Source organism: Caretta caretta, chromosome 5 (assembly GCF_965140235.1).
Source record: "Caretta caretta isolate rCarCar2 chromosome 5, rCarCar1.hap1, whole genome shotgun sequence".
NCBI lineage: Eukaryota > Metazoa > Chordata > Testudines > Cheloniidae > Caretta > Caretta caretta.
The window spans coordinates 58,433,668-58,456,845 of NC_134210.1; the positions used below are offsets into that span (position 1 = coordinate 58,433,668).

The following is a 23,178-nucleotide window of genomic DNA, read 5'->3' on the forward strand; positions in this document are numbered from 1 at the left end:
TTTCTTCAGCTGTCTTTTTTGATGTTTGGGACATCAATTCATATTTATCCAGATAGGTTCCCCCATCTCCATGGACAATTAAGACCAGAAGGGACCATTATGATTTAGTCTGATCTCCTCCATAGGCTATAGAACCTAAGCCACTAATTACTAGATCAAGCCCGTAGACTTTAGCTGAACCCAGCTCAGGGTAAGTTGTCTTGTGCTTGGAGTTTACTGTACCAGGAGCAGAATAGGAGAAGAGTATTTGAGGGCCTGAATGTACAGGAATGGGGTCATCAGTAGAGGTCGCTGAGGTACTCTTCAACACCATTGTCTCTCTCACATCACCATGAAGACTGAAGCTATTTCCTAACAATTCCCGACTCTGCCAGAAGCCAGGAATCATTCTAGTGTCAATCAACATGAAGACACACAGGAAATAGAACTTAAACTGCATTTATAAGTATGTCTCTAGAATGTGGAGAAAGATGAGGTGTAATGTTACAGACAAATATCTCCCATACACACACACACACGGCCCAGATCTCAGTGACTTGGAGAATTTGCTAATGTAGTTTACTGAAAACAATATGGTTGTGTGGATCAAGGGTGTTGTGTTAGCCAATTTAAGTTTGAGGATACCCTCGTTGCCATTTTTTGTCTGTAGTCAAGCCTTGAACCCAAGGCTGCCTTTCAGTGACAAGGCACCAATAACTTAGTGGTAGCTTTACCATCTGTACATTGTACCACATGTACTCAGGTGATTCTGGAGCTCTTTATGGCTTTCCCTTTAGACAGACCTCCTTCCATTCCATCCCTGAACAACTGGTGGAGGGAGATGTTGCATTACCCCTCCATAGAGAAATGTGGCTGTTATGGCTATAGCAGCTACCATGGCTGGTAGTGAATACGGATAACCATGCAGGTAACCACTGCAGGCATGACCATACCTTAGCACAGCCCTTTAAAAATAAAGCTTGGTAAAGTTATATTGTTCTCTCTATTGAACAGGGTCTGCTACAAGAATTGAACTGAGCAGCATGCCTGTGAAAGTCTACCTCTTATAGGGAAAGATGAAGATGATAGAGTTGAACTATACTGTTCAGGGTCTGAATGAAACATGGAACTACTTTTAAGATAGCATTCCAAATTGGCACTGTCCCTTTAACTATATAGAATATAGTTAATATTCCCCAATGTTAGCACAGTGAACAAAACATTGTTTACTTGGGTTTGAGAAAACTTCTGACTCTGGAGAACAATTTTACAAAGTAAAATGGGATTTCAGCTGCAAATTCCTAGGACAGTGGCAGGCGAACGTAGTATGGTATACCATTGGAAAGGTAGTTTTGCCAGCCTGTGAAAATGTTGGCATCTGAAAATTAGCTTCACTAATAACTGGGTTACTTTTCTTGGGCTTATTTTTTATAACTGCTTCACTCACCTCATGAAGCTAATGGTTTTTAGAACATCCAAACTAGGTCAAGGGTAGTCATTTATCTGAAATTGAGAGTCTACTCATAGGGCAGTGATTCTTAAACTTTTGTACTGGTGACCCCTTTCCAATAGCAAGCCTCTGAGTGCAACCCCCCTTATATTTAAAAAGGGTTTTTAATTTATATTTAACACCATTATAAATGCTGGATGAAAAGCTGGGTTTGGGGTGGAGGCTGACACCTCGCAACCCACTATGTAATAACCTTGAGACACTCAGAGGGGTCTCGACCCCCAATTTGAGAAACCCTGCAATAGGAGGTGAATAACCATACTGTAATGTCATAATACATATTAGATGTAAATATTCTACTGAGCTCTACACAATATATAAACAGAGATATTCACCAGCCTAAGGAATTTAGTTTGAGGTTGTACATAGGCTAACCAATATCAGCCTGAGAGACAAGTGTGCAACTTCCTCAGGAAAGTAGATGCAGGGACAAGAACATACTGTCAAGTTCACGTTTCGCTGCAGACAAAAATATTTTATTAGAATGCTCAGAGCTCTCCCAAAACTATGAAGCAAGTAAAAGGAACAAAAGGTTTAATAAGAGGCTTACATCTTCAGCACTGCATTATTTCACATCTAATTACATTTTGTCCTGTATAAAATACTTTGTTATACAAAGACCATTTGTGGTAGTGTACTCCAAAATATATCAGATTTAAATAAAGCATTTACATATGTGCCAAAGTGCAATATGCACTTAGATTAAAAATTGACTTCCTGAGCAAACAATGTTTTGTATTTAATCTAAAGCATGATTTTTCACTTGAATTCACTATGTAATAAATTTTCCCCCCCAATTCCAACTTCCCTGTTAAAACAGCTTTGACAGGAGTCTGGCTTTACCACTTCACTTCTAACTATTAAGTGTGAATCTATATCACAAAGAGCAACCAGATAGTTATTCACTGCTACAGTTGATACTGCAGTATCTGCCATAGTAGTTTGGAAAACATAGTACAATTGCAACAGAACACCACCACCCACAGAGAAGCAAACTGAAATTAATGCAGGCAACTCCCTTTAATACTAACAGAAGTCCCATATTCAAGGGAAACCTGTGTCAAACTCTGATAAAATTAACTTTCTGGTCTTAAAAATGCTGTTATATAAGCCAACTGAATGTTGCTCAAAACAAGAAGTTTTTTCTTAAGTATTTTTTCAAAACCAACTTTAAAAGGTAAGGTTTATACCTCTGCTGCAGCACGCATTTTTTTTTTTTTTTTATAAAAGGAAGAACTCATTGACAATAAGCCACAAGTCTTCTCAGACCTTAACTCAAACTTGTGGGTTGTTTTATTTTATGTGAGATGTAAATAAACAAAGGCTCTCCGTATACAATGCCACAGAGCAACATAAGTAGCAACGTCTCTTTACTTGTATTTTAACAGTATAGAACCCTTTCAGATTCTAATTCAAGGTATGACCAAATTTGACCCTTATAATTTATTACCAAAATTTTAATAATTTAGTATTTTCTTTTGGCTGCTCATGTGTGTATGCAATGAGTCACACTTACAGAAAATAACTAGTATGCAATGTATCTTTTGAAAATCCCAAACAAGCTGGTTTCATGTTGTTCAGCTTGTTAATAATTCTTCTGGGCCTTTTATTGTGATGAAAGGACCAATCTCTGACACTATAAAGAATTAACATTTTGTAGTTCCAAAACTAATCATTGACACAGTAGACAAGAGGCTAGTTAAGGCAAGCAAAAAGAGCAAGCCTAAGTTTGTTCAGAGCACAGAATTGTATTCTATGCTTAAAGAGTTCCAGATCCTACATAGATATGATTTCTATTAAGGTACCTTAAAAGTAATGTTGAAATCCTAGATTAAAGCAATCTCAACTGTTTCTAAACTACAACTAGCTGTTTAATGTTTTGACCATAGAAGCAAAGCTGCTATTATGTTTGTAACAAGAGTTTTTGTAACTATTTCTAAAACAAATATTAAATAATTTCTACTTGTATAGCTAGTTTGGTCCTCTCTGGAAGAAATTTTGCATGATCAAATTCTTCTGAGAGCTGCCACTTTAACAATTCAAAATAGCCCCAAGTGTACTTCCACCTACCATCAAATTTTAGACCACTTGAGCCTTAAAATGCAATTTTTGTTTTCTCAAGTTTTATAATTTCTAAATAAAAATAGTCAGTGAACCATGTTTGCCTCATTTAACAAGAGGCTCTATTTGCCCTCCTTAAAATCTGTAAGACATCAGATTCCTCAAACATGAGAAAAAGTGTTTGTAAGTACTGCATCTCTTAAAAATATGTCCATTTCTCAGAATCACTTATTTATACTGTACACTTGGTCAAGATGCTGTTTAAATACAAAACATAACATTGAAGGGAAGTATTTTTCACTCAAGTCTCTTTTGCTCCCAAAGTCTATCCATTTATTCATATGGTGAAATAATTATGAGTGTAGGGTAACAGTGAGAACCTTGCTTCAGGGAGGAAATATGATGGGATTTAGTGTAAGTTTAGGCACTATCTTAATTCAATTTTTAATAAATCCCCATAAAGGAATACGTCTCCTTTCCTCTTTAAAGAAAAATTAGTAAGTTCAAAACTCATTTCCCTCTTCTCTACTGTAACTTTCTTAGGAAAAATTTAGGTGACTGCTAAATGCAGGGACCAGCCCTCTTCAGGGGAAGAAATTTAAGAGCACAAGAATGGCTGACAAGGATCATGGGTGCAGTAAGGCACTGCCAGTAGTTGCACCCTCACTGCAGGCCAAATTTCTCTGCTAGATGCCACAAGGGTTTCCCTCTGAAGTGTTGTGGGAGTGAGTCAGAAAAGATTGGTGTGTCTGAAGCCCTCCTACAGACTACCATATTCGTCCACTCAGACACCTGAAACAACCAGCTGTTTCAACTGAGGAAAACCAGCTTTTTGCACTGTAAGATGTAACTAGGAGAGTGACATTTCCTTAATAATACAAAAAAGGTAAGGAGTCATTGAAGGAAATGCGAAACCCCTTGGATTGTTTTGCCATACAAGTAGTTGAACAGAAAACGACATGTTATTTAGCCAATTTCTAGTTCTTCAAATTTAAGCAGCTAATTATTACACAGGACAAAGACTTCTGTCTCAACAACTGGATTGTGTTTAGGCATCAGAGCATAGCCTACTTATACACAAAGTGACCTCAAGCAAGCTTCTGAAGTACATTTAAAAAGAGTGCTTATGAGTCTATTGACTGGAGCACAGGCAGAAAACGAGACCCAGCCTAAACACTGGGCCTTACTTCAGTAAATTTGCTTATACTCAAAAAGGAGGAATTTAATGAACTGTTTGGTTGTGCACTGATGGTGAAAAGCTCACCACCTTCTATGAAATGTCTTTGCAATCTCACCACTTGATGTCTGTTACGTAAGGCAGTAGTCATAGTGCAAAAAAAAGGTTCAACATAAGCAGTGCTCTATCAGCCTACGAAACTGAATGTAGTATATCTTTCTAGTTAGTCCACAGTAACTCTCAGCCCAACATATTCATTTGCCTTTCAGGAAGTCTCACGCTGATCTAAGGAAAAAAGTGGTTTGAACTTTATATATGGAAAAGGTTTTATACACAGAATTTACACCAGCCATACACTAAATATGTATTCAGTGGTATATATTATGAAGCGGGAAGTAGATCTCTTCAGTTGACAGCAATACACTGGGATATTAAGATAGCCTCTCTAGCATGTGCCATTAAATATATTATAAATAAAGCATGAAACTATATTTATTTTAAATTAAACATGCTGAAGCAGATGCTTTCAGATAGCAAATTATAGTCAATTGTACTCATTTATCTCATGTTTGTCAGAACTGCACCTTAACAGCAATTGTTAATTAAAAACAAACCAAACCAAAACCAGGTTATATTTAAATAGAAAAAAGTGCAAAGCCTTTCAAAAAACACCTGTTTACATACATATTTATACCATGACAATCTCACATTAAACCTGGTAATGTCACCTGTTAACGTGCTTGACAGTTTAAATGACCCACAGAAGGATTATCTCCTATGTAAATGTGGCAGGTTCTCACAACTATTTAAATAAAGGAAGCAAAGCATCCTTGTACTTTAATACTGCCCCAAAAGAAGGAATGTATACATCAGTCATATCTATTCTTTGCACTCCAAATGCATTTTGCATTCTCTGTTTCTCTCTTCGTCTGAAAGTTATGTCATATGTCTATGAACAACAGTCTCCTGGGACTTTCCATTATAATGCTGAAGCTCTTCCTCACTCTCAACATTCATGATGTTGGCTGGATTTATTCCATTTTCAATTTGTTTTTGTTGTGATGGTGCTGTGACTAGTGAGTGGGCAGATTCCATTGTAGAATGGTGACTAACATCCACTTTCACTAAAACCTCATAATATAAGAGATAAAAAACTGGAGTTATTATACCAATCACCAACATTATCACCACTGCTGTCCACCATCCTATGCCCCAGTCTGCTCCATAATAGGGATCTTTCCGCTTTTTGGTTTTAGCATCAGGTTCAAAGCATATCTGCTGTGCAGATAAGGCAGAAACAACTTCATTAAGATTCTCTCTCTTTGTATCGTTACACTTTACTATTTGTTCTATATCGCGATCCACTTCTTTCAAGAAGTTGCCAACAGTCTCATTACAGGAAAATGAATCAGAAGTTGGTGATGTTTCTTGGAATTCTGGGGAAAACTGAGTAGAAGATAAGGATCTTGAAACTTGCTTGCCTTTTGGAGAGCAATGAGTTTCAGTCAATAAACTGAACTTCTTCACTGGAATTTTGATAGATCTGAGTGCAAAAAAATCCTGGTCAGTGATAAGATTATTAATCCTCTTGATGTCTGCAACCTGAAGAACAATAAATAAATAAAGCAATGTAGTTTAAACATGAACAGGTTTAATAAACCTGAAGAAGAGTTCTAGCCACCCTCAGTGACAGTGTACACCCCCTAAAAGGGGAAATTCCACATTATAAATGGAACCCAATCAAAAATATTTTGATGCAAGACAGAGAATCAAAGTTCCAAATACAAACAAAATTTTTGAAACAGACAAGAACTGAAGTATAGACTGGAAGGCGGGAACTGTATTCTAATGCAAATAATCACTTTGACTCCCTCTGAACTTGGGGAAAAAAAGTCACTCAGCCTGTATCTCATTAACTATTTATAAAAATGGAAATAATACTCCTCCCTCCCTTTCAAAGAAATGATGACCATTAGTTTATGAAGTGTTTTGCAAACAGACATACTATTACTGTAAAATGTGGTTTGGTTATTCTAGAACATCTAGGTAGATAGAAGTTCTCCTACTTTACAAAATCACCCTAATTCATCTAGTATAGTTCTTTCTTCTCTGCCTCTGTACTGCCAAGTGCAGCAATAGGCATAATTCAGGGCATTGTCTTCCTATGCCCCCTCTCTCTTTGAGAAAGGGCAGGGTTTCTACAGATTTAAGAGCTCCGCTTATTAACTCTCACAAAAAATAGTCCAAGACAGCTACAAAAAAGTAAGCTTGTGAAGGGAGGGAGAGGAAATAAAATGGTTAAAGGGGTAGTTAAAAAAAATAGATTTCAGTTAAAACAAGTGTTCAGATACTTAACTTTTTTAAACTTTTCATCTTACAAGATGAAAGTTCCTCAGATTTGGTCTCTGCAGACAAGCTCTCTTCCCTCCCCACCAATCCCACACCCCCGAGAACAGGAGCAAAACATTTGAGAACAAATAAATAAGGCTTCTGTTTCACTCACCAAGTTTTTTTATAATTGCTTTATAGTCAAAATGGCTAGAGAGTTGAATGTTTACATTTTGCATGAAAAAAACACCCCTGAGCATTCTCTAGAAAATTGTTTTTTATTGACCAAGTTACGAGCTTTTGAAAGCTGCATGAGCAAATGTAGCTCAGATTTTGTGCAAGTTTCTCACTACTCTGGTCAAGAAGGCTATACTACCACACATGTACAGCTAGTTTAACTACAAAGTGAGAAATGTACTGAAGGTTCAACACCTTAGCTGAGGCAAGAGCTCTGCAGAAGCCCTTGGCTCAATACTAGTAGATTACGCAAGAGTGCCAAGAAGCTAAACACTACTCATGCAAGTTAAAATCCTAAAACTGGAGATGTTGCAAAGTTGGCAGCACCCTAAGGCGCATGTAAGAAGAGTGTTCTCTTGGCCCTCCTAAGGTGCATAGGGAGGGAGGTTAGCGATGTCTGGCCAAATACCACATGTAAATAACCTCGCTAGGAGCTAATACCCATTATGGCTAGTCTTCAGAATTTCAGAGTCCTGGAGAGCAAAGTTACTTATTTTCTCTTTATTTTTCTTTCTAAAAAATTAAAGTACCATACGAAAACTTTTAGTGAGCACTGCTGTTATACTGTCAGGCATCCAAATCAAGAAACATCTCCATGCAGGCTGTTCTATTACAAGTCTGCCCACTTGTGGCTATGCACTGTCCTACAGACTTAAGATGCAGCCGCACATTGTCTCTCAGACACACCACACTTTTTCCCAAAATGCATAACATCCGGGAAATGCTTTCAAGAATAAAATCTGTAAAATGTGGTATGAAGATTTGGAATGAAAATGTGACGACAATACACGCCTTACAACATTAAGTCCTTTTGTTGTAGTCTTATGTGCTGTTGAAGAGTTATCATATATTAACCCAGAGGGAGCTACAGTTCAGAGATGTGCAGTGTCAGCATATTTTACACACAGTAAAGTTTTTAATCATTCTAGGTTCTATTTGGATGAAAAGTGCTACTGTACATACATTCAAGATTATAGCCAAGCCAATAGTTTAAAACATTAAAGCCTTTTTTCGTAAGGCATATACTAATATTTTGTAGCATTTCTTTAGTCATTCACTCCGAGTACCTTTTCCAGGTCCAAAGAGGAGCTCTGTATGGCTCAAAAGCTTGTCTCTCTCACCAACAGAAGTTGTCCGATAAAGATATTACCTCGCCCACCTTGTCAGCCTTAGCTTGGGTATTTCTTGCTTTCGGGGGGCTTAACTACTCATGCATCTTAGCATTCCTGTTGTGTAGTTTCTGTAGGGAACACTCTACACGTCCCGCTGGGCCTGAGCGGCTCGTGGGCAAAATGACAAACCGCGTTGGGAACCGCTCTGTACACGAGACTTACCGAGCAACAATACTGCAGCGCTATCGCGTTTAACGTCTCGCCTTCCTGGATGTCCTTCGTTAGTAGCACAATATCATCCAGACGGTCTCGCGAGGTGCTTCGTCGCACCTTCTCCCTCCCTCTTGGGCGCAGCTCGGACACCTCCCCGTCCTCCTCCTGCGCCTCGCCGTCCGCCTGGAGGCCGTTTCCAAACGGGTAGGCGCGGCTGCCGCCCGCGGCGGGCAGGGCTCCGGCCGGGGGCTGGCTCCTCCCGGCCATTCTCTCGGGACGCCTCTAACGACAACAGAGAAACACCTGCCACCCGGGGCAAAGCCTTCAACCGCGCCCAGCGCCCCTCGCCCACCCGCTGCGCTGGTTCCCGGCGCCCAATCAGCAGCAGAGGCCTGCGCACGGCGCTGCACATGTGGCGTTACACTGGGGACGGGCGGAGGCTCTGCCGAGGCGAGCTGGTACCCGGTCGCCCCACCGCCGCCGATGCCAGGGGTCGCGGGGGCTCAGGGCGGCCGTGCCGGTCCCTCTCCGCGGGGAGAAGCAGGGCCAGGGCGAGGCAGCACCTACCTGCCGCTCCCCCAGGAACTCTTCATGGCAATGGCGGCGGGCGACCGCCGCTCACCGGTTCCTTCCGCGCGGGGCGGCCTGTGGCAGCCGCCACGTCCGCAAAGCGACCCCGCCCCCGGCCCCGCCCCCGCGCGCGCTTAAAGAAGCCTTCCGCGCATGCGCATTGAGTAAGGGACGCGGTAGAACTGGGGTGGACTGTTCCCTGGGCCGCGGGAGCTGTTCGCTGCGGCCCGCCCCCTATAGACACGGTGCGAGGGCCGTACACCGAGCGCAGCCGCCACCGGGGCCAGGGCTGTGGAACAGGCGTGTCCCCGGGGGCCGACCCGGCCGAGGGGGTGGGGTGCCTGGGTTCCCCGAGCCAAGCGCTGGGGCAGGGCGCCTGGCAGCGGTGCCCGCTCCGAGCGTCTAAAGATCACGAGACTGGCCCCAGGATCCCGGGGGTTTGCAAGGGACACCAGTCGGGGTGGGTGATTTTGGCCCCAAAGCAGACACGCTGCTTGGACCCGAGATCAAACTGCAGAGTTGTGCCCACGCTATAAAATGCTGCTGGGTGGGGCGGAGTGCCCAGCCTGAACCCGGCCCTGAACAATTCGAATGAGTTAACCTGGTGCCCCAGGTCTGCCCAGCCGGGAATTGTACAACGCCGGCCAGTGACGCGTTTGGCCCTCACTGCTCTCCGACTCCTTCTGCAGTTCTAGTGCTTCTCCACATCCCCTTCCGGGTCTGAAATGGGAGGCAGATCCTGGGGCTCTTCTCCCCTTTCCCAGACCTGGATTGCAGGGGTGAAGATAGAGGGCATCGAGCCGACCAACCAGTTTATTACAGGTGAGAAAAGGGGAATAAAACCTCCCTGAGCTGTTGGATATATTTCAGGTTTCAGAGTAGCAGCCATGTTAGTCTGTATCTGCAAAAAGAACAGGAGCACTTGTAGCACCTTAGAGACTAACAAATTTATTTGAGCATAAACTTCTGTGAGCTACAGCCCGCTTCATTGGATGCATGCACTGGAAAATACAGTGGAGAGATTTATATACACAGAGAACATGAAACAATGGGTGTTACCATACAGACTGTAACAAGAGCGATCAGGTAAGGTGAGCTATTACCAGCAGGAGAGCGGGGGGAGGACCTTGTATAGTGATAATCAAGGTGGGCAATTTCCAGCAGTTGACAAGAACGTGCAAGGCACATGATGGCATATATCATATGTGTAGATGTGAACGAGCCTCTGATAGTGTGGCTGATGTGATTAGGCCCTATGATGGTGTCCTCTGAATAGATATATGTACACAGTTGGCAACGGACTTTGTTGCAAGGATAGGTTCCTGGGTTAGTGGTTCTGTTGTGTGGTGTGTGGTTGCTGGTGAGTATTTGCTTCAGGTTGGGGGGCTGTCTGTAAGCAAGGATTGGCCTGTCTCCCAAGATCTGTGAGAGTGATGGATCGTCCTTCAGGATAGGTTGTAGAGGTTTTAGTTGGGGGCTGAAGGTGATGGCTAGTGGCGTTCTGTTATTTTCTTTGTTGGGCCTGTCCTGTAGTAGGTAACTTCTGGAGCTACACTATCAGAGGCTCGTTCACCTGCACATCTACCAATGTGATATATGCCATCATGTGCCAGCAATGCCCCTCTGCCATGTACATTGGTCAAACTGGACAGTCTCTACGTAAAAGAATAAATGGACACAAATCAGACATCAAGAATTATAACATTCAAAAACCAGTTGGAGAACACATCAATGTCTTTGGTCACTTGATTACAGACCAAATCTGGCAATTCTTCAAGAAAAAAACTTCAAAAACAGACTCCAATGAGAGACTGCTGAATTGGAATTAATTTGCAAACTGGATACAATTAACTTAGGCTTGAATAGAGACTGCGAGTGGATGGGTCATTACACAAAGTAAAACTATTTCCCCTCGTTTCTTTCCCTCCCACCCCTACTGTTCCTCACACGTTCTTGTCAACTGCTGGAAATGGCCCACCTTGATTATCACTACAAAAGGCTCCCCCACCCCCCGCTCTCCTGCTGGTAATAGCTCACCTTTCCTGATCACTCTCGTTACAGTGTGTATGGTAACACCCATTGTTTCATGTTCTCTGTGTATATAAATCTCCCCACTGTATTTTCCACTGTATGCATCTGATGAAGTGAGCTGTAGCTCATGAAAGCTTATGCTCAAATAAATTTGTTAGGAAATATTTCAGCTCTCTCTTCCTCTCTTGTAAAAATGGTGTCCGCTGCTCCCTTTGCCCTCTCACTTACCCAGAAACTCATCTGCAGTATAAATCTTTCTGCTTTTAGTAAAAAATTCCATCGAGAGAAACAGTTACGAGTTTCTACCCAATTTTTTTTAGAGAGAGACAGCTCTGCCCAGGTCTTGCATTAGCTCTGGTTGGCTGCTTTTTCCTAGGAAGCAGAAAAGTGGGGAAGGCTAGACTGACCACGTTCCCAAATGACACCAGTGTAGGAGCTTCTGGTCTAGATCACTGAAGTGCCTTCAGCAGGGGCAAAAATTGTGGTGTACAAATCACAACAGTTGGCAAGATTGGGGTTGGGCCAGACAGTGGAGGTACACGTTAAACCAATCGAATGTTGCCAACCACAAGTGTTCAAAAATTCTGAAGAAAGAATCATGAGATTTTAAAAAATAACACATTTTGGATAACAACAAAATAACTTTTGATTTGTCTTCTCATTTTGAGCCTTTAAGCCTAAGGTTCACATTTTCAAGCTTTTCTTTGTGACAAAGTCAGGAGGGCTAGAAATTTCAAAAGAAGGGTGAAATTCTTAAGTAGTCACATGACTTCAGGTGCAGGTTTTTAAGAAAAACATTTGAGTCTCATGATACAATTGCAAGAGTTGGTAACGTGATCAGTGTTTTGAGTTTCAGAGTAACAGCCACGTTAGTCTGTATTCGCAAAAAGAAAAGGAGTACTTGTGGCACCTTAGAGACTAATAAACAAATAAATTGGTTAGTCTCTAAGGTGCCACAAGTACTCCTTTTCTTTTAGTGTTTTGAGTGTAACATAGGAGGTTAGACCCAGCTCAACAAGTGGCTTTGTCAGCGTTAGTCTGATGATACACAAAACAAAAATAATGTATTGCCTGTTACTATTCTTTCCTTGAACATGTCCACAAATTAGAGTTGCTGGCTTTTTGGAATTTGCCTTGCAGAATAAACTTCAATGCATAATACCATTGTGACACAACGTCATGACTGTTTGCTAGAGTTTTTAGAGAGAGCTGACGGTCCCAGTTATGGGTGGGAAAGGAGGTTTTGTAGGTGGCTGTTAGCAGAGTTCCTGTTAAAATGGTCATTCTAATTATTTTATTAGAACATTAATGATGTATTAGGTCATCTAGAACCTGGTATAATGTCTTAATTTAAATATAAATAAAATACATTGCAATGTGGTAACATTGTAAAATAAGGTTGTGATGCAGTGTGAAATTTAAATCACAACAATGTAATGATGTTTTGACAATAGATTTTTCCTGGAAGCATTGCTTGAAGGATGTGAAATTGCCTCAGGAAAGTGGGGATGGCTCACACAAAATTCTGGATACTCTATAGTAATCATAATCCATTTAGAAACTCTTAAGGGAAATGATGCCAATGAGAAAATCAGAAGTTGCAAGCATCAAAGGAGATTTTCTATCCAGAGCAATTAAGGTGCAGTACCAAGGAAGAGAGATATCGTGTAAAAGAACATAAACATAATGGGCTGTATTCTCAGGTGCACTGGAGAAGTATATGATAGGAGTTAAATATGTGTTGGGCCCAAGGAAGGACACAGGCCGTGCAGGAGTGATTCTGCACCATTTTAAAGGAAGCATAGTGGCATGCTACAGAGCTCATCTGCTAGCAGTGTTAATGGAAAATTGTGCATGTCCGGTACAAAATTGGGAGTGATCAAAATAAGCTAATTTATGGGCATCTTCATCTCAGCATTAGTTGTAACATAGCTCTAGCTACCCAGAGCCATCTTTAAACTACTATAAGCCCTTGTGCAACCAGAGGAATTTCTTAAATGAACTTAGGGAGCCTAACAATGTTATGTTTCCCCATAGTCCTTTTTCTTCCTTGCAAAGTGTATTTAGTAGCATCTTCCCAATACTTAGCCAAATCATTAGATTAGTTGTTTTAAGAGCTATTTCTTGTTATGGACCAGATCTCTAACTGGTGTAAGCTATCATAGCTCCGTTGAAGTCCTTCTGTGTATAAGCAGCTTTCATGCACCAGTTTCAATTGCTAGTCAGTTACCTAAATGAACTTGTATCTGCCCCAATATGCTTTTCTGTAATACAAGCAACAGCAAATGGTGGGAAGATTAAATCTTCCTCCAACTACATTAATAGAGCATGTAGGAAGTTTTATGCAAGCTGACAATATTGGGTTAATTATCTACAAACCAAGATTTTCTTATGGTATCTCCAGATGACAGAAAATAGTAGTAACAAAGGAGTGGGAATTTCAGCTATTAAGAAGTGTCACTGGACTCTTGGCAAGGAATGTCTGAAACACCGACTCGTCTTTAAAAAGGAAGCTTTGAGCAATAGAAATGAAACAACTGTCATTGTCGGTAGCTGGGAAACTGGCAATTCAGACTCCATTCATGTTGCTGAAAGATTGTTTTATAAGATTGGTCAGAGTAGTGGGTGGACCTTGAGAGGACACACTTCATACTCAGTAACCCTACAGCTGAGTTTGATGATTATTCCAACATAAACTACTGATGGCATATTTTGTGTTGAAAATGGCACATTTTTCTTTAGTCTTTGGGTGGTGGGGTACAAGGAAGGTCAGGGCAGGGAATTCCACCATTTCTTTTATCTAGCGGTGCACCATCAGGGCGAAAAAGAACTGCCGAAGCAGCACTTTCCCTCGGAAAAAAAAAAGTATTGGAGTTTGCTTTGACCCCACTACACCCCTGTCTGTAACCATTTGTAACTAGTGACATTTTCCCATCAATATACAAAAGGATATATTCCCAACTTGATGAGCAGGATGGTAGCTGCACAGCTACTATGAATGCTAATGGGAAAACCGCCTTTCTCCATCCCTCTGTAAGTTACTTTGCATATCCTAATAGCGCATACTCAACGAGCAACAAGGTCAGTGTTAATCACTACATGGCATTCCAAGTGCAACTGCAACAGGCTCTCCACCCTTTCCTTTGGACATGTTGTGTCCAACGTTGCTTGAACGGAGAAGAAGCAAGGAAATATAGTCCCACTGGGAACAATAGAAGTATTTTAAGAAAGGATTCAAGAAGGAAAGGAGGTAAGGAATTGAGATGGGGGAAAGCTGATACCTTTTCTGAGTCATCCTCAGTAAATAGAAAAGGAGTACTTGTGGCACCTTAGAGACTAACCAATTTATTTGAGCATAAGCTTGCGTGAGCTACAGCTCACTTCATCGGATGAAAGCTCATGAAAGCTCATGCTCAAATAAATTGGTTAGTCTCTAAGGTGCCACAAGTACTCCTTTTCTTTTGGCGAATACAGACTAACATGGCTGTTACTCTGAAACCTCAGTAAATAATCACGTTTTGTCTTTCTGACAATACATGCATGTTACTTTCCCCTACTATATTGTAAATTACTAGCATTTTATAGTTAAAGACATAGGCCAAGATTTCAAATTTGGTGCTTAAAGTTAGGCATCTAAATACATATTATAATCCCCTGAATGAAAGGGCATGTTAGAATACGGGTAATTAAGAGATTCACTCAGATATGTACACCCAGAGGCAATCTTACAGTGGTGCATCTCCCTCTGCTCCACACTTGGGATTACCATTTAAGAGAAAAAAGAAAAGGAGGTAATAGCTCATCTTAAGTGATCACTCTCCTTACAGCGTGTATGATAACACCCATTTTTTCATGTTCTGTGTGTATATAAATCTCCTCACTGTATTTTCCACTGAATGCATCCAATGAAGTGAGCTGTGTAGCTCACGAAAGCTTATGCTCAAATAAATTGGTTAGTCTCTAAGGTGCCACAAGTACTCCTTTTCTTTCTGCGAATACAGACTAACACGGCTGCTACTCTGAAACCTGTCATTTAAGGGAGTTAGAGGAAGCAGATGCAACAATGTGAAGTCCCTGGGAGGAGAGCTCCAGTGGAACCAAGCTGTCCAGCCAATGTCTTCTTACAGGACTTAAAGGGAGGAAGGCTGCAAAAACATAATACAGCTTGGGTCTGTAATACATTTCTGGGGGAGTCAGTGTGGCATAAGACAAGTCTTTCCTCTATTTTCCATTTCTTCCTGGGCTTGCTCAGCACATACTCTCCCACCAGATCCCCAGACCTAAAGAGAGCCTTTGGCAGGATCTCAGAGAAGTGGGAAACACTGCCATACAGCTAGCTACCTCACCACCTCCCCCTTTTCTACATGGGAAGTGAAGATTTTTATACAGAAGGGAATTTTTCGGTCCTAAGATGTTCCAGGGCTCCCCCTGCTGGCAGATTGCTGTGAGGAGACTCAACATCCCTGTGGTAGCATCTATAACAGGACAGCCTGCACAAGCCCACCTGCATCTGAAGGTCCTTCCCCCAGCCTTGTGGGAGGGACCACTGGACCTGGGAACCAACTGTATACGTGGGACAACTAATAAATAACAGGGTTAGGAGTGAAGGTCACAGGTTCAAGACTGGGGATACCGAGCAGAGAACCCTGGAGAGTGCCCACTGCTCCTCAAAGCTGTCTAGGGAGCCAGCAGATGCCACCCAGAGGAACTCTGCCTGGATGCGTGAGACCAGGGAGGAGAGGAAATAGGCCCCACTGTTGCAGAGCACCTGCCTTATTGGAAATCCAGCCTTGTGGGTGGGACCACTGGACCCAGGAACAACTAAGGAATAACAGAGTCAGTAGTGAAGGTCACAGGTTCAAAACTAGGGATGCAGAGGGGGACACCGAGTAGAGAACCCCGGAGAGCGCCCACTGTTCCTCAAAGTTGTCTAAGGAGCCAGCGGACGCTGCCCAGAGGAACTCTGCCCATATGCGTGAGACCAGGGAGGAACGGAAATAGACCCCACAGTCACAGAGCACCTGCCCTGTTACAGGACCGGGAGATCTTGGGCTAGTCTGCCCTATTTAATTAGCACCACCTTTGTGATAATTAGCTGCTTCCCAGCCTGAGGGGTGGATGGAATGAATGGGGTCAAGTGTTAGCCTGATGAACATCTGGGCTGTATTAAAAGGACTGAGTCTGAGAGAAGGGAAGAGGAACTACAGTAAGCTGGTTTGGTGCTATGGGAGGCGCCAGAGATAGTATTTGCAAGAAACAGGGAAGTCCCTGAAGGAAGCTTCTGGAGTCTCCTGGGAAGGAAGGCAGTCAGACCTTGCTAATAAAGGGTTGTCAGGGAGAAAGCCCTAGGAGGCAGTGCTCAGCTAGAAGAGCAGAGAAGAACTATGAAGAGAACAGGAGTAGGGGCAAAGAGCAGGGAACTTCAGTGAGTCGTAGACTGTGAGGGGGGCTCTTGGGAAAGCAGCCTGGAAGTCAATGCTCTGTAACAGAGCAGGGAAGGAATTAAAGATAGCCCAGAAGGGGCTGAGAACCAATCCCAGAGGACAAGCTGATGTAGCTCACAAGGGGCAGAATAACTGTTTAGATGTTCTCTTTGGACTTTTGTTACACTGAAAGGGGACTGAATTTGGAAGGTGACCTGACTGGAGGACTGGGACCTGGAAGCTGCGGTAAAATCAGCTTGGCAAATAGCAGTCCTGATTATAAGAACTCCTGCAACACCATGTCCTGGCTTGAGGGGTTCTGTGATGGTGAGTTCTGCCCTATTCCAGGGTGATGCTCTGTATCTCGGGGGAACCCCCTGAACCCCCGTATTCATCCTTATAATATGATTGTGTGGTATGCAATGCAAAGTTTGTCATGTTGGGTATCTTCGGAAGGTTCATGATGCACTGAGCATTGTTGTTATAGTAAAGTTATAAGTTGTAATTTCATGTATATAGTTATGAGGCTGAAAATGTGTCCCCATGGCTTAAAACAAGCCCAAGCAAAACTCTCCAGGAGCGGAGGGGCAGTGCACACTTCATCAGGGCATGTATGGGCATGAGGCTGGGCACGAGGCTGGGCACCTAGCCCAGCCTCATAGGAACAAAGGACACTGGCCTAGGCAGCAACAGAGGATCTGTTGGGCTCTCAAGTGAGTCACTCCCCTTCCCTTGGTCGGTTTGGGACTATGATGAGGTAATGCTTACCTGACTCTGAAAGGGGGAGGCAAAGCCAAGAGGGAAGAACGAACATGATAAAAGGGAGAGATGCTTGCCATGCGCGCTCTCTCTCTCTCTCTCTCTCTTCCACCTCCATCTGCAGACACCACCACCAAGCGGCTGAAGCACTGATCAAAGGGGAGAGCCAGGCTGAAGGGCAACCAGCCAGCCTGGGGTGAGAAGCATCTAAGTTTGTAATGGCACGGAAAGTGTTAAGATCAGCTTAGAATGTGCTTTGCTTTTATTTCATTTGACCAAATCTGACTTCTTGTGCTTTGGCATATAATCACTTAAAATCTGTCTTTTGTAGTTGTTAAATTCGTTTGTTTTATCCTACCTGAAGCAGTGCGTTTGTTCTGAAGCGTGTCAGAGACTCCTCTTGGGATAACAAGCCTGGTACGTATCAATTTCTTTGTTAAATTGATGAACTCAAATAAGCTTGCAGCGTCCAGCGGGTATAACTGGACACTGCAAGATGGAGGTTCCTAGGGTTGTGTCTGGGACCAGAGATATTGACTAGTGTCATTCGGTTGCACAATCCAACAGCGGCTGGCCAAAAGTGCTCACTCACGTAGCTGGGAGCAGCTTACATGCTAGAGGTTGTGCGTGAACAGCCTAGGAGTGTGGGTTCTCACAGCAGAGCAGGATAAAACTGGCTCCCAGAGTCAAGTATTGGAGTGACCTAGGAGATCACCGGTCCAGATAACACCAGGGGAAGTCACACAGGGTCCCTAGGCACACTGTTGGGGGTGCAGATTCTCTAGCATCCCATTGTGAGGGCTTAGACCAGGGATGGGTAATAATTTTAGCAGGGGGGCCACTCCACAAATTTTGGTAAATCATCATGGGCCGCACATTTCTACTGTATTAATGGAGCAGGTGCAGGGTCTGGGAGGGAGTTTGGGAGCAGGAGGGAGCACCAGACTGGTGCAGAGTGTTGGGGTGCAGGGGAGGGTGACCAGTGTGGGCGCAGGAAGGGAGTTTGGTGCAGGAGGGGGCTCTGGGCTGGGGCAGGGGATTGGGGTGCAGGGTCTGGGAGGGAGTTTGAGGGGGTTCTGACCTGGGGAGGAGGTTGAGGTGCGGGAGAGGGTGCGAGGTGCAGGCTCTGGCCAGGAGGCGCTTACCACAGGCATCTACCAGCCGGGGGCGCAGCAAGGCTCAGACAGGCTGCCTGCATGCCATGGCCCCACACCGCTCTTGGAAGCGGCTGTGGCCAGCTGCTGCTGGCATGTCTCTATGCTCCCCTTGTGGGGAGAGGGGCAGTGGGTCTCTGTGCCTGCAAGCACCACCCCTGCTTCTCCCATTGGCTGGTTTCCAGTCAATGGGAGCTGTGAGGACGGTGCTGGGGGCGGGGGCAGCCTGCGGAGCTGACTCCCTGCCCCCCCGGTCAGGGGTGTGCAGAGACGTGCCAGCAGCAGCTGGCTACAGCTACTTCCAGGAGTGGCGAGGGGCCACGGCAGGCAGGCAGCCTGCCTAAGCACCCCCCTGCACCGTGGGACTCTTAGCGGCCCAGACTCAGAAATCGTGAGGGGGCAAAAGAGGCCAGACAGAAATGTTAGACGGGCCAGATGCAGCCCGTGGGCTGTATTTTGCCGACCCCTGGTATGGTTTCCACTGCCACTGTGGTGGCTGGGAGCTGTGGGGTCCCTGCCCCCCCATGTGAGGCTGTTGCCCATTGTTGGAACCCTGCAGGGGGACCCTGAGGAGGCTGTCGCCCGTCGCTGGAATCCTACCGGTGTCCTGCTGGCTGCCAGCTCCGGTCCCGTGGCCCCAGAGGCTGAAGCAGAAAATGTCACGGAGGTCTCTAGAAGTCATGACTTCCGTGACATAAACGTAGTCTTAATTAAACACGCTGATGCTGTACACTGGTGTGCTCAAACTGGGGGTTGGGACCCCTCGGGGTCACGAGGTTATTACATGGTGGGGATTGCAAGCTGTCACTCTCCACCCCAAATGCATCCAGCATTTATAATGGTGTTAAATATATTTAAAAGGTTTTTTAATTTATAAGGGGGGGTCACACTCAGGGGCTAGCTATGAGAAAGGGGTCACCAGTAGAAAATTCTGAGAACCACTGTGCACACTGAAGACTAACACATTACTCTTAATCACATAAGAAGTACAGATTTATACAAAAATAAATTCTACATACATTTATACAAGAATAATTTTTACTCTAGAGCATTCTTCGGGCTTGGGTCAGTGACCTTTGGGCCTATCCCAAGTCCTCCTTTAGCGCTTGGCTTGTGTTCTCCTTAGATCAGTTTGCTTCCTTTGCCTTGGCCTATCTGACTCCTTCCTACCTCCTGTCTGAACTTTCTGTGTCTCACCCTGAGCTCCCTTGCATGGTTCTGTGAGTGAGTTTATATATCCTCCGCTTGGCTTCTTTGTTCTGTGTTTGGTAATTTTCCACTTTCCAAACTCCAGCACCCTGCAAACTGGGTTTTCTGGGCAGGAGCCAATTTTTATTCCAAACTGTTTCCACCTTATGGGTGGTTGCTGAGTTCTAACAACCCACCATTGTTCCCACACTGGCAGAGACATGATGCAGTCTTGCAAGCTCATGGTAGATATCCACAAACAGATGGGAGCCTTCATGATACAACAGTTTTCATAGTAATGTCCTCATATCAGCCTGAATTCATAAACTTCACAGACAGATACTTTGTGATGATTTGGGGATCTGTTATGCTTAGATAATCCTTGTGTAGCATCTCTCGGGTGTGTTGTGTGGAATTACAGAGAGGTTGGACTATAAAGTCACTTTCTCTTTCTGTCTCACTCTCTCACAGTTGAGCAATTATTGAGCCAGAGAGAACGAGGATGACTCTATAATCCAGTAGTTAGAGCATACACAAGGGAGGCAGGAGTCCCCGATTCTATCACTTTCATTATTTATCCATAGCAAAACAGCTTCAGGAAACACTGAGGCAGCTCACATCAAAATATCCCATATTAAAGTGGTTAGAGCATCTCTCCTGAGAGGTGGGAGGCCCTGGTTCAAACCCTTTCCTGATAGGAAGAGAGCGTAATTGAACCTGGGTCTTCTTTATCCCAGGTGAGTGCTCTGGCTACTGGGCTAACCATTATTAGGTGCTGCTGGTGGCCGGATGTTAAATAGGACCAGACCTGGGAGGCAATGAAGGAACTTTTATGCTGTAAGCTTACTCACTGACTGAGTTTAATGGCTGGCCACCAATATCTGCAACTGGAACAAACTGGCAATGAAGAAAAGGCCTTTGATTGCATTCCAGGGTGGGTAGAACTGCACCAATACAGGGCCTGATCTTCTTGTGCAGTGCAACTAATTAGAGCCAACAGGAGGGCTCTTCTGCCACTCAATCATCTTGCTACTAGCATAGGAGGGAAAAGAGGGCATAGGCAAAGGAAGAGTGACATGGCTAGGATGCCCTTGCATTACATTCATGCCTGACTGCATTTTAAGCCCCTTGTGGTTGGTATCGCATAGGGTAAATTAGAGCAGCTATTTCATTGTTCTGTAAGAAAGGGGAGGGGAACTAGTCAGCACAGTTCAGCAGCAGGATCAGGGAAGAGCAGAGGTGAATTTTAAGCCACCTATTCACACACCCTGATTTGCATCCTGTGCAGTTTTGGCTCACTCCAGGATTTGGTCCAGTCTCCTGATAAATCCAAACATCTTAAATGTTACTGCCTTCACAGCCTGCTGCGTTGATGGTACCTTTGGACAAGACAATGAGGGCACATTTACAATTTCTGTTAATTGCAAAAAGCAATAGACTTTTACATTAGCATTTTTCTGTCATGATGTTAGTAGTAATCATTTTATTAAATCTCTTGCTTATTCAATTTAATTTGCTTCACAGGTTTTTTTGGGGGGGTGGGGGAAGCAAAATTTACAAAAGAAAAATTCTGTGCTTCAGCCAATTAGAAACTGGAATATTTGCACCAGGTCAGATCTTTTAGGTGTTGGTTACATTTTCTTGCAGAACAAGCAAATTTTATATTTGCATTTATCTTTTGTATCAGTGGCTCTCCATAAATTAATAACAATTTCATTTAGCATAATTGTACTTTAACAAATATATAGCTATACACTCCAAAATCATTGCTCCATTAAAAATGTTTTAAGCATTTTTAACAAGTTATAAAGTTTCCACTTTATATTTTATATCTAAATAACAGACATGGGATTCCAGTAAACATAATAGCTCCTTTTCATGAATTTTAAAGCAGATTCCTTCTTCCCCCATTCTTATACAACTTTTGTCTTTCTATTCTACTTGGCTTTTATACGGACATCAGAATGCTTCAGAAATCTTTACGTTCTCTTTCACTGAGTATTAGGCATGTTAATGCAAATATATTATGAATAATCACTTCATAAGGAGAAATAGTAATGCATCCCAACTCACATTAGTAAAGTGTCTACAAAGTACTAATATGCCTAGCATGACAAGATGAATCTAATGGGAAGAAACAAGGAATTTATTTTATTAGTTTCCCTCTAACCCTCAAGTAATAAATCTTAGAAGCTTTCAATATTGATTCAATGAAATGAATGGCTGAATCATTCTGGAGGGGCTCTGCCAAGTGGACAAATGCTTCCATGGTTACAGTGTGATATGCAGTGTGGTTACTGAGCTTTGTTGGTTTCCTCCCTCTGCCATTGAAGTAAAATAACAAACCGCAGGGAAGCACCACACATGGTGGGCATAAACTGGAGGCAGCTCTGAAAGATCAAGCTAGCTGGTCTTACACAGATTTTAAACAGTATATTTTCTCCTGATTTATGCAGTAACTATTCTAAATATGTAAAGGAAAGAATATGGAGGCACATGTCACTTTTTGTTGAAGAGAATATTTTGGTCATTTGTGCGAACAATCCCACACCCTGTTTTGATATTCCACAAATATAAAAAAGGCTGTAAGGGAACACTTTTTGTAACAGAGAAAACTACAAGATTCATCATGTTTTTTCTAGGGAATATTCTTAAGTTTATTTTTATATCAGGCAGTTTTCTTGCATCAGGATTGCCTGCAACTCCTCACCAAAAACACCATTAATATATATTTCATTAATAACAAAAGACGTTTATAGAGTATCTTTTTACAGAGGTGTTGTAGGCTGTTTTACAGTAAAAGATGACTAAAGGGTTTGCCTTGGCACCCTGTGTAGTCAGTATTGTTCTTACCCTCATTTCACACTTGCGTGAGTTTCAAGAGCTGCATCAGCTGGTGAAGAATCCAGCCCACAGATCTTACACATTTTAAAAACAAGCTGACAAACAAATGTTTCCTTAGTTTATAAAGCTGCACGAGGGCCAGCATTACAAATAGAGGATGGAATCCTGAACTGCTTAGATGGATTTTAGTCAGGCCAGAACTATAACTGGAACCAAAGTGGACAGTGAGGAGGTGAGCGTATCCACATCCTCTTTTCATGCCATCCAGTCCAGGAGAGAGCATACACCTTACTCCCTTAAGAGGTGGAGCAGCAGGAATGTGCCTTCTACAACCTTGAAAGCTCCAGAAAGTGTTATGCTTCCCTGAAGTACAATGCCTTGTAGATCTCTCACTGGGGATGTGTGTCCTCCGCCCCCGTCCCACATGACCATAACATTGGCTGCTGCCTTAAGGACCCATTTTAACACCAAATATGAACACCATGATTTGGCTCATGAATAGGATTTCAGTTTCACGATGTATAGTTACATTTGGAAGATGAAATCCTGACCCCAATGGCAAAACTCCCGTTGACTTCAAGGGAGGAAAAAT

The 23,178-nt window shown here is 43.2% G+C and overlaps 1 protein-coding gene and 1 long non-coding RNA gene across 2 annotated transcripts; one reads left to right on the forward strand and one right to left on the reverse strand.

The window, feature by feature from the left end:
• Window positions 1–1,943: 1,943 nt before the first annotated feature.
• On the reverse strand, window positions 1,944–9,305 carry LYSMD3 (LysM domain containing 3). The gene is made up of 3 exons (XM_048851005.2): window positions 9,185–9,305; window positions 8,627–8,897; window positions 1,944–6,329 (listed from the first exon to the last, which is right to left on the reverse strand). The coding sequence occupies exons 1-3, from the start codon at window positions 9,208–9,210 to the stop codon at window positions 5,664–5,666; spliced, it is 963 nt and encodes a 320-aa protein (XP_048706962.1). The 5' UTR covers window positions 9,211–9,305; the 3' UTR covers window positions 1,944–5,663.
• LOC125637018 (uncharacterized) lies at window positions 9,257–21,254 on the forward strand. The gene is made up of 4 exons (XR_007356797.2): window positions 9,257–10,009; window positions 16,835–16,968; window positions 17,525–17,817; window positions 19,114–21,254. It is a non-coding gene; the product is annotated as an uncharacterized LOC125637018 (long non-coding RNA).
• Window positions 21,255–23,178: the final 1,924 nt, after the last annotated feature.